Source organism: Gopherus evgoodei, chromosome 21, assembly GCF_007399415.2.
Source record: "Gopherus evgoodei ecotype Sinaloan lineage chromosome 21, rGopEvg1_v1.p, whole genome shotgun sequence".
Taxonomy (NCBI): Eukaryota; Metazoa; Chordata; order Testudines; family Testudinidae; genus Gopherus; species Gopherus evgoodei.
Window position 1 is genome coordinate 12858590 of NC_044342.1, and position 12131 is coordinate 12870720.

The window sequence follows — 12131 nt, forward strand, 5'->3', positions numbered from 1 at the left end:
GACAGCCAGGCCCACCGACCCCGTCAACCCCCTACAGGCAAAAGAGATATAAAGCACCTCCGCTCTACCAACTCCCACTATCTGTTTATGACAGCATCATTGACAGAGGATCCTAATCAGTGGAGAATGAATGTCATTGGTTTCAGAGAGATTAGAAGAGATCCAGAACCATTGAAAAGATGTTTAAGCTCCTTGTAGAATTTGGGCACTAGTGTTCATATACGGATGATGGAAACCAAGTGCTTTACTGAAACATGAGTCTGGAAAAAAGCACACTTTCCTAAAGAAAGAAAGAAAGAAAGAAAGAAAGAAAGAAAGAAAGAAAGAAAGAAAGAAAGTCAATAAGGGGTAACCCTGTCCTCAAGGACTGAAATGGGCCATGTCTAAGAAATTATATCAGTTCATCTCTATTTTACTATATGCTAAATTTTGTCCTTTCAGATTCTATGCCTGTTTCTGACAGCAACTAGTTTATGAAAAGCTTTTCTCAAGGAGTCATTGACCTCCTTGTTTCTCAGGCTGTAAATGATAGGATTGATCATGGGAGTCAGGACTGCATAGAAGACAGGGAATATTTTCTGTAGGACCTTGGGAGTGTTGGCTGTTGGAACCACATAGACAATAATCAGGGTCCCATAGAAAACTGTAACCACAATGAGATGAGAGGAGCAGGTGGAAAAGGTCTTTTGTCTCCCAGTGGCGGAAGGGATTCTCAGGATGGTGGTTATAATACAAATGTAGGATGTCAGAGTCAGTAGAAAGGGCACAAATGTACCTATGGCAGCGATAGTAAATGTCACTAGTTGCAGAGTCTGGTTGTGGCCACAGGACAGCTTTATCATAGGCGAAAAATCACAAAAGAAATGGTCAATTTCTTTTGAATCACAGAACGTTGATTGGAACAAGAAAATATTTACTATGGTGCATCCCAGAAAGCTACTTATCCATGACCCTGCCACTAGCTGGAAACATACCCTGGCATTCATCAGAGCAGCATAACGGAGTGGATTGCATATCGCTAAATACCGGTCATAAGACATTGCCGTGAGCAGCAGACACTCTGTAGCTGACAGGATACCAAAGAAATATAATTGTGCAATGCAGCCCTTAACAGAAATGGTTCTTTCCCCAGTCAGTAGACCGGTCAGCAGCCTGGGGAGGATAGTTGATGTGTAAAAGGCCTCCAAGCAGGACAAATTCCCCAGGAAGAAGTACATGGGGGTGTGAAGGTGCTGATCAGTCATTACCAGCGCTATGATGAGGATGTTCCCAGAGACAGTCACAATGTAGATCACAAGAAACACGAGGAAGAGAAGGGGCTGCATTTCAGGGACATTCCCAAATCCTAAGAGGATGAATTCCATGATGGGTGTTTGGTTTCTTCCTTCCGCTTTCTCCATAACCTAGAAACAGAAAACCATTAAATATTGATGGAGTACACACAGTCAGGTTGTGCTGTCGGATACATTGGGGTATGTAACCCCGTATCTCTGCATCTCTCCACTGCAAGAATGAAATTGTCAATAAACAGAGTAACACACACTCAGAGGCTAAGCTTTCCATTTACACAAATCAAAATGATTGGAACCCTATTGAATTACAGAAATGTCCCATCTAACTCCCTTAATCTCTCTTGAACTTTAAATAAAGACTTTTAGGCTGGGATTTTGAAATATCTTTAGCATATCAGTGTCATATCAACAAACTTAGATGACATAAACAAAAATCACTAGACTGAAAATGAAAGATATTTAGAGTTCAACCACTGGTATGTCTACCCTGCATCTGGGAGGTGTAATTCCCAGCTTGGGTAGACATACATAGACTAGCTTTGGTTAAGCTAGCAGGATAAAATTAGCAGTGAAAACACGGCAGCACAGGCAGTGGCTTGAGATAGCCACCTGTGTACGTACCTAGATTTCCGTTACGCTACAATTGGGCTTGGGCAGCTAGTCTGTGCTGCCGAGGCTACACCGCTATTTTTAGCACAATAGCTCAGTCAAAGATACAGTGTATAGATCTACTGGAGCAGGGAATTACACTGCCCAGATGCAGTATAGTCTTAACCCATAAGGCACATACCGAAACCTCAAAGGGGTAGAGGTTTTTATGAAGGCCTAGCCAGTTGCCCTCTATCACAGCAGATGCAAAGGAAAATTTTCACCATTTGATAAATGCTGACTGAGAAACAGACAAAGACACACGCACAAAACCCTAAACAGAGACCCTGGGCTGTTACCTGATCTCAGTTACACCAGGGTAAATTGCACCAGCTTTATGTGGATTTACACAGGTGCAACTGAGATTGGACTCCAACCCCATATAAAGAAATGTAAGTGAAATAAAAATAAAAATTCATTAAGATAAAAATAAGTGTCATTTTTTTATCCAAAAGGGAGAATGTGCCTGGAGAAAAGTGAAAAACTGGAGAAAAGAGGAATAGATATATAGACAGAATGAGATAAAAATACTGAGAGAGAGAGAGAGAGAGAGATTGTTTATTTCTCCAAATATATGAGCAATAAAATACATATATGTTTAAAAAGAAGTATCACTTCCTTGCTGTTAAAGCAAAGATATCAGAGCCAATAACTCCAAAATCTCTTCAGTAGTTAACCCTCCAAAATCTCTTCAGTAGTTAACCCCTCGATATATTCCTCACCCTAGACTTTTTGACATGTTTCCACACTGCATTTCGGGTTCATGTCCAGCCCTCTGTTCCCACTTTCTGTGGGGTACAGGTTTGTCACTGTCGTCAATATTGAAAAAAAAATGTATTTTTTATTATTTTTTATTTTGGGGCAGGGGAATGTTGTATGGTTTTATTTTGTCACATTTGGCTGATTTTTTAGAAAAAAAGGAAGGGTTAGTTTGAAAGCACAGAATGAGCTTAAAGAAAAGGAGTTTTTAAAAAAGAAAGATTGGTTAGGTTTAGTAAGGAGAGAGGTTTTTAAAGAAAAAAGTTTGAAAGAATAGAAATAGAGGATTTAAACAAAAGGAGTTATAAAAAAATAAATGATTGGTTAGGTTTAGTAAGGAGAGAGGATGATTATTAAAGAAAAGAAATACTTTTGGTTAGGCTTATTAAAGAGATAAGGTTTTAAAGACAAAGGTTTGAAATAAATGTTATTAAATAGAACATTTTTTAAACAAAAAAGAGAAATATAAAGGTGGGTGTAGAGAGGAGCTAATATATTTTCAAAAAGCAAAAAGGTTATTAAATAAAATAGAACAATATATAGTTGGATTGAGAGAGAAGCATCTAAAAGGAGTTATTTTAAAATAAAAGAGGAAAATATAAAGATAGATTCTGGGAGGAGCAATAAGGGTTTTGAAACTAAATATTAAATAAAAGGGGAAAAATGGATTGAGAGAGGAGCACGTGGCAGAAAAAAGGGAATTTTAATAATTAGCTAGAGATCCTGTGTTCAGTGACACATGGCTGTGTGAAAGAGGTAAAGTATAGAAAATAACAAGAGAAAGAAGAAGAGAGAGAGAGAGACAGAGAGAGAGAGAGAGAGAAGTATAGAAAGTAGCAGCAAGAGCCAAGCAGAAAGCTTACGCAGGGGCTGTTCCTAGAGAAATGGTAACTATACTGAGGGCTGGGAGCCTAGGGAGCAAATCCTGCCTGACCAATCAGAAGTTGTTCTACAGCCCACTGCCTCCTCCTTTCCCTTCCCTCAGAACCCCTCCTGAGATAAGGCCTTCATGAAGCATATTTCTGCAAACTTTTATTTACTTACAATTTTACTGAAAATTGATTTTTAATTTTTGTAAAGGAATAAACACTTAAAAGACAGGTCTATTTGGAGAAACATTTCCCCAACATCTTTTCCTTCATTTTGAACTTTTACATGTGTGTTTCAGTTTTAAAATATGAGCATGAAGACACATTTCCAGGTTTAAAACCACCAACTCTAAATAACAACCAGTTTTTAAAAGTGGTAAAATGTTTCCTCGCTATGTTTTAAACTAACATTGCTTATTTATTAGTTAGGACAATTTGAAGCTGCAGTACAAGCAGTTACCAAAAGCAAATTTATTAAGTGATAAGAAGACTATTCTATGACCAGAACATAATATTAAACCTTAGCCTCTGTTTTAAAAGATTTTCCTAGTCTTAATATTATTTACAGTATAACAAAATATTTTATTAGAAATAGTGCTCTGTAAAATACAGATGACTTGTAGAGTCACTTTACATATTTCTTTAATTAACTTAAGGGCATCCTAACACAACTTTAGATTTATAAAAAAACATACAAGAAAACCAGCTTATGTGAAAAAGTTAACACTGGTTAACATGGGCCTGATTTTTAAGTCTCACAAGCCTGAGATGGGTTCAAAGCAGTGTCAAAAGTGGAAGTGCACACTGCCAAGCGTGTGTGCATATGCAAACCTGTCTGGGGGTAGGAAAACCAGATCATGCATATGCACTGAATAAAGAAACATAATCAATATTGTTATAGCCAAAACAGATTGCAAACCAGGCAAGAAAGAAAGAAACTTAGATCACCCTTGTGCACATGAAAGACAAGTTCAGTAGGTTTGCTGCTTTTTATCTCCTTTCAAATGCCTTTTAGAAGAGTATACTCTTTTTTTATTGCTGTTCAGTGCTTTGGTAAGTAATGGCCTCCTGATGTTAGTTAAACATTAAGAACTTTTAGGTAAATTGAGTAAACATTTTCATTTACTGACAATTCTGTCATCGAGAACTATAAATTCTAGCTCCTTGTATAGAAGAAATTACTGTAAACCGATTCAAAACTCACAATAACATAATCATGCAGTTTAGAGATAGCAGGTTTCACAGCCCAGGCTTAATAAATCTTTTGGGGATTCAGGAGAGTTGTGCACTGGGATTTCAAAAGCTAAGAATAAACTTACAAAAAAAGGATTTACAATAGACATATCTGTAAACGGGGGTTGGGGAAGGAGAGCGGCTGGGTTTCTACATAATTTTCTCCTTTATTGTAAAACAACTTTTTCAGCACTTATTTTATATTAAAAACTGTACCAAATACATTATAAAGGGTAATATTGCTATTTCTTTATAATTGACATGTCTGTAAACAGGGGTTGATCTTACTAAATTAAAATCTTTGTGTGTTTAGTAAAACTTGGCAGTCCTTTAGGCTTACAGCAATTTTTTATTGATAGTTTTCATATTTTACTCAGATCTTGTTCTGATCATTTAAAAACATTTAGGGTAGGCTAGTGTAGCTCACACTTTTTTATGTCACAAAGCTTTTACAAACATTAAAAAAATATAGCCTTTCACTTTCTCAGCATAAAATTGCGAAACAGTTTTATATCAAATCCATTTAAACAGTTAAAAAACTTTCTAAATGGTAATATTGTTACTTTTTACTATTAACATGTTTGTAATCAGAAAGTTTTGAAATCTACACCCTTTAATTAACTTCATGACCAGGGCTACTGGTTATAACTAAACAGATTTTTAATACAAGGTTGCTGGCTCAAATAGGCCTCATTCAAATTTATTTTTTTATTTTTATTTTTTTTAAACTAGGGCCATGTGGTTTTAACCTTGGGATGTTTCCTCTCACCATATTTTACATTGTTAATAAGTTAAAAAAGGTGTCTCTTTAGATAGCACTTTAAAAAGCACACTGCTGTGGGTTTTAAACCCTACACCTTTGTTTCCTGAATCAAATTAATATGTAAAAGAACTATACAAGTCTTCTGTATTTTACACGGCAACCGTGATTGGGTCCCTGGCTACTCTAATTAGTCTTATGTGGTTTTAAAATGTAGAGAGAGCAACAGCTCCATTCTGTGATATAACATTTTAATAAAATTTAAAAACCCAAAACAAACACAAGATTTGTGACCTGTGTCTCAACACATGGGCTGCAAACATTTGCTCTAACTTTTGATAATGCAACTAAAAAATTGCAACCACAATCCCTAAGTAAATGAAAGATTAATATAACTTGTCACTTGCATTTCTTCAAAAGTTAAAAATTTGGTGGGTTGGCGTTGTATGAGAGAGAAGGTGTCCTCTTAGCTGTAACAAAAACTGCTTTTGGTAACTGCGCTTTTGCTGCAACTTCAAATTGCCCGTACTAAAAAATTACCAATGTTAGCAAAAACATAGAGGGAAAGCATTCGTATCGCTTTTGTAAACCAAGCTTCATGCTGTCACAAAGCAATGGCTTCTTTACATAAAAAAGAAAGATGTTTCTCTCACTACTTTATGCAGTTTTTGAATATGACATTCCTAAAGCAAGTTTGTTTGTCCGTGGTTTAAAATTAAAAAAGAAAAATGTGTGTATGTTTGTGGTGGGAAAAAGAGACTCCTTATCTCTGAATTAACTTTTTGACATAAGCTGATTTTCTTGGGTGTTTTTAATAAATCTAAAGTTGTGTTAGCATGACCGGCATTTAATTAAAGCAATATGAAAGCAAATATATGTCTTTTTAAAATTTTATTTTTCATAGCATTATTTCTAATACAAATAATTTGTTATATTTTAAATAATATTCAGCCTTTACATAGCTAAGGAAAACAAGATTTTTATATATATGGTAAAAAGGGTTGAATCAGCCTCTGTGTGCTTTGTATAAATCTAAACCTTTAGGCAAAACTAATGCCTTTAAAAAGTGAGAAAAAATTGAAAAAGAAAAACCTTCTCTCTCATCCACTGGTTTATAAAATAAGGGAAATATTTGTCTTACTCATTTGTATTGCAAATAATGTTCACCCTTTACAAATCTGGAGAAAAAAAATTCTTATCTCTGGCAAAAAAAGGTGAACTCTATTAAGATCACCTGTGCTTTGTATAATTTCTTTACAAAAGTTTTACTTTGAGAAAATCTTTTAAAAGCAATTCTAGGGGTTCATATTATGTTATGCTTTTCTAACAGTTTTCTTATCTCTTAAAAAAGTTGCTTTTGGTAACTGCTTTTGCTACAGCTTCAAATTGTCCTCACTAAAAAATAACTAGTTTTAGTCTAACAAAGATGGATCTCTCTATCTCTTTCTGTTTTCTATACTTTACCACTTTCAAACCTCCCTATGTTTTGCTCGTTGACAAAAAAGGATCTTTTCCTCTTACTGTTTTCTATACTTTATCTCCTTCACACAGCCTTTTGTCACTGAACAAAGGCTCTCCAGCTAATTTTTGAAATTCTATTTTTCTCTCATGTGCTTTCTTTCAACCTAATTCTTTGTTATCATTATATTTTCCTCTTTTGTTTCTAAATAACTTTTTAAAATGCTTCTCTCTAAGCCCAACTTTATATTCTCCTCTTTTATTTTAAAATAACTCTTTCTAAATACTCCTCTCTAAAACTAACTTTATATTTTAAATATTTTCTATTGTATAATAACCTTTCTTGCAAACTTTTTTGTTTAAAGCACTCTCTCCTTAATAAAGCTAAATAAAAATCTTTCTTCTCTTTAATAACCTACCTCTCTCCTTACTAAACCTAAGCAGTCTTTCTTTTATTAAACACTTTTTAATTCTCTCTTTCTATTCATTCAGATTAACTGGTACTTTTTCTAAAAAAGTCAGCCAAATGTGTCAAAAGTAAAGCACACAACATTTCCGTCCAAACATTTTTTTCAAAATGGCTGACAATGCCAAACCAGTGCACCACTGAAAATGAGAACAGAGGGCGGGATGTAAACCTGAAATGGGGTGGAAATCTTCAAAAAGAATATCGTGAAGAATACTCCCTTCCTTGCTTTCCCCCTACGCTTTTCTTGAGATATCCTATCTTCTAATTGCTTCATCAACTAATTCACCATTCACCCATATAAACTAGGTCTATACTGGGAATGGCAATGGTACATTGAGAATGGTGCAACATAAATGTATGACAAAAAAATGGAAATCCAGTAAAATACACACACACGACTAGTTTTCTGTTTCAAAATTTTTACAAGCGATAAAACTCACATTTGAGAAAAAGAATCAGAGTCTTGTGGTGAAAAATAAAATACACACACGAGGAGCCAATAAACTGGATAAGTTCATGGAGAATAGGTCCATCAATGGCTGTTAGCCAGGATGGACATGGATGGCATCCCTAGCCTCTGTTTGCCAAGGGATGGATCACTTGATGATTACCTGTTCTGTTCATTCCCTCTTGTTCACCTGGCATTGGCAACTGTAAGAAAACAGGAACGTGAGAAAGATGGATCTTCAATCTGACCAAATATGGCCGTTTTTATATTCTAAATCTGAAAGTCACTCATTGATCTTTTTTAGGCATGTTTTTCTATAACCCATCAACCTTCATTTACTTTCCCACTGGATTGAACAAGCAATCACACTCTTTCTGACATTGTGGATATCTGAGTAGATATTTTAATTTTTTAAATCAGATTATTTCATTTTAACTGAGCTGCTATACTTCTCTTATTGATAATCTATTGCCAGCTGCCCCCTAACTCTAACCCTTCCTTCAGATTTTCTGAGATGAGCTTATAGACTTTGAACTACATATTCCATTCTCTTCTACTATTGATATTTTTCAATTATCGCAGTAAACTGAGCGTTGGGTTTCTACCTGGATGTCTGGATCCTAAAGCACTTCTTGGTATATTGAGTTTTTATTCCCTTTCACAGAAATGTATGCCTCTCCTGGTTTGTCATTTCTCTTTCATGTGAGATGATGCAATCTCCCTTGATATGTCTGCTGGTGGGAATTTGAAATTATTGCATAGAGGACAGTTAATATTTGTTTTTAGAAAGGAAAAACAATGGTACAAGAACAGTCTTATTACTAACCTCAAAGGGGACTTGATGGAAAACAACTAATTCAAAAGGGAAAATAACAGAGATAGGAGAACTGTTGACCGAAAAGACAAAACAATAGTAAGAGAATGTCTCATTTCTGACTCATCAGTCTGGGCCCCCCCTCTCACATTGTGCAAGAAGCAGACCTGATCTCAGTCTTACACTTCCTCCTGCATTCACACAGGCAGGGGCACACCCAGCTTCAGTTACATGCAGGCTCTTGCCAGCCACTGCTTGAACCAATAATAGAGAAGCTACAGTCAAGATATTCACCAGCTCCCCAGCCTAGGACCCCAGAGTTGTATCAAAACACAGACTGGTATGAATTTATCCCCCAGGTCACCTCTTCCTGAATGTGGAGAGTAATATACACACTTGGGGTAACCAAGTTGAGATTTTTCCCCAGATACTTCACTGAAAAGCACACCCGTTTAGGTTCAAATATAAACAAGTTTATTAAGTATAAAAGATAAATTTTAAGTGATTAGAAGGATAGAAAATAGATCAAAGGATATTACCAAGGAAATAAACAAAAATGCAATCTAGGCTTAACACATTAGTTAGATTGACTATGAATTAGCAGTTTCTCACCCTGACATGATACCAGCAGTACGGCAGATTCTCAAGGCAGAAGCTGCATTTGCTTTGTACCTTGGGTTTCTCCAGTTTCCATACACAGGTTGGAAATCTTTAGCCTGGATCCAGCACTTCCCCCAGTTCAGTCGTTTTTCCTCAGGTCTTTCCAGGAGTCCTCTCGTGTGGGGAGTGAATAACAACTGATGATGTAATTCCCCGCCTTATATAGCTTTAGGATAGGACAAGAACCCTTTGTTTCAAAACTTGGTTCTCAGAGCAGTCTATGAAGGAATACCAATATCCCAATGCGGAGTACAGAGTCATGTGGCCTTGTCACTTGCACCTGCCCTTGGAGACAGTCTGGAGCATTGTCAGGATGGCTCATCAGGTGGGAGATAAACTTCTTCTAAGACCAATTTTTCCCCAATGTCTCATTACCCTGAACAGGCCTTTCCCAAACACCTATTTAGACTGAAAGCATCTTGCCTAGTGGGCATTACCCAGATCTAAATAAATTTGACATTTAGATACATAGTCAATATTCATAACTTCAAATACAAAAATGATATATGCATACGAATAGGACAATCATATTCAGCAAATCTTAACTTTTTCAATGACATCTTAAAAGACCTTTCTTGCACAAAATGCATCAGAATTATGTTATAATCACATCATAATAATATCACTATGAAAAATATAGGGTGCCGTGTCACACTATCTACCTTCATTTACCTTCTCCCTGGATTGAAAAAGCAATCATAATCTTTCTGACATGGTGGATGTCTGAGCAAGTTCGTTTTCTTTTCTAAATCAGATTTTTGTATTTTAACTGTGCTGCTTTACCTTTTACCTTGGTGATCTGTTGCCAGCTTCACTCTACCCCTTTTAAACTTACTTCTTCCTTCAGATCTTCTGAAATAAGATTATAGTCTTTTCATTCCATTTTCCATTCTATTCTAATATTGATAGTCTTCAATTATCTCAGCAAACTGAGCTTTGGGTTCCTACCTGGATGTCTGGATCCTACAGTGCTCCTTGGGGTATTTCATTGTTTTTCCTTTTCACAGAAATTAATGTCTCTCCTGTTTGGTAATTTCTCCTTCAGATCAGATGATGTAATCTCCCTTGATATGTCTGCTGGTGGGAATTTGAAAATATTGCATAGAGGACAATTAATATTTAGTTTTAGAAAGGAAAACAAATGGTACAAAGACAGTCTTATTACTAACCTCAAAGGGGAAGTCATGAAAAACAACTGATTCCAAAGGGAAAATAAGGGAGACAGGAGAGCTGTTGATCCAAAGATAAAGCAATTAAAAAAAAGGGAATGTCTGATTTCAAAGGAAATGAATTCAGAGAGAACTTCCAATGTCAATTGAAATCTCTGTTCATCTAATGTATTAGATGAGTGGATCTGCTGGAATAATAGAGACAATAGAGAAAAAGGAACCAATGTCAATTCTATTTTATAACAAGAAGAAAATTAAATGATCCTAAATTAAAAAATTCTTGGCTAAAGCTCTCAGGTCAGTTTGATCTCTGGACCTCAAACTTCAAACCCAGGTCTGGAAGACCCCTAATTTGCCACATGAAGAAAGTTTAAATCTCCTTGTTGATATTGTCTGTGATTTTTAAAGAAATCTAAGGGAGTTAGGCACCCAACAGCCTTTGAATGTCAAAGGGAGTTAGGCACCTAACCTTTCTATGCTCCTTTGAGAATCCCTACTTGGAAGCCTTATGGCCTAATTTGCACCCATCCTTCTGGTCTTTGATGAAAGAGCGAGGGACTCCTCCTCTAACAGTGTGAGGGAATATGCTGTGTATGTGGGATGGATAAAGTGGAGGTGGATTGCTGGATTGTAAAGTGAGAATGTAATCTGTGACTGTATATTGCCACGGGATAAGAGGGAAGGTGCTCTCATGAATTGGTAGCTGGTTAAAAGATAAACTTTTCATTTCCCTTTTGTACCTTTTAAAAATCAACACGTATTGTTTTATGTGCTGATTGTGACGTCTTTTCAAGTTTCAACCACTTTCCAACCCTGGGGCTCATATCTAGGGTAGGCCTAGCAGGTCCCAATTACAGTGCAACTGATATGGTCTTAGGAAACCAAGACACTTCTAGGATCCAGCCTGGTCTCAGTTTGTCTCTGAAAGTCTGTCTCTCCTCTCTCAAGAAAACTTTTTTTAAAGCCCTGGGCCAGTTCCCATGTTGCTCAGTGGAGTCTGTTACAGTACCTAGGTATGAGGTCTTCCTTCTGCCTAAGGCCTGTTCTACATCTAAAAACTTAGGTTGACCTAGCTTTGTCGGTCAGAGCTGTGAAAAAATTTACACTCTGTGTGACACAATTGGTTAGAGCTAACCCCTGGTGTACACACAGCTTGACTGATGGAAGGATTCTTTCATTGACCTAGGAACCATCTCTCAGAGAGGAAGATTACTTGCATCCATTGAAACAAAACATTATATTGACATAGGAATCCTTTAAACTACAGTACTACAAGAGGTGCAGCTGAAGCACTGCAGCTTTGCTGCTGTAGAATAGACATCTCCTCACTCCGTCATTCCAGTCAATCCAGAGAATCAAGCCATCTGGTTGCTCTATTGTTTAGCTAGTTAGATCCATTTGGCCTTAATGACTTGTCATTCATTACCCTGTCTCCCTGTGGGTGAGAGTGCTGGCGGATATGATTGCAGAGCCATTGGCCATTATCTTTGAAAACTCATGGCGATCAGGAGAGATTCTGGAGGACTGGAAAAAGGCTAATTTAGGGCCCATC

The 12131-nt window shown here is 36.5% G+C and overlaps 1 protein-coding gene across 1 annotated transcript; it reads right to left on the minus strand.

Annotated features, from left to right (window-relative positions):
• Window positions 1–437: 437 nt before the first annotated feature.
• LOC115638089 (olfactory receptor 5V1-like) lies at window positions 438–1400 on the minus strand. The gene has a single exon (XM_030539675.1). It carries the CDS (start codon window positions 1398–1400, stop codon window positions 438–440), a length of 963 nt encoding a protein of 320 aa, XP_030395535.1.
• Window positions 1401–12131: the final 10731 nt, after the last annotated feature.

What these genes read in the sequence shown, in the direction of transcription:
- LOC115638089 (XM_030539675.1), bottom strand. Translation starts at nt 1,400, where the DNA reads ATGGAGAAAGCGGAAGGAAGAAACCAAACACCCATCATGGAATTCATC.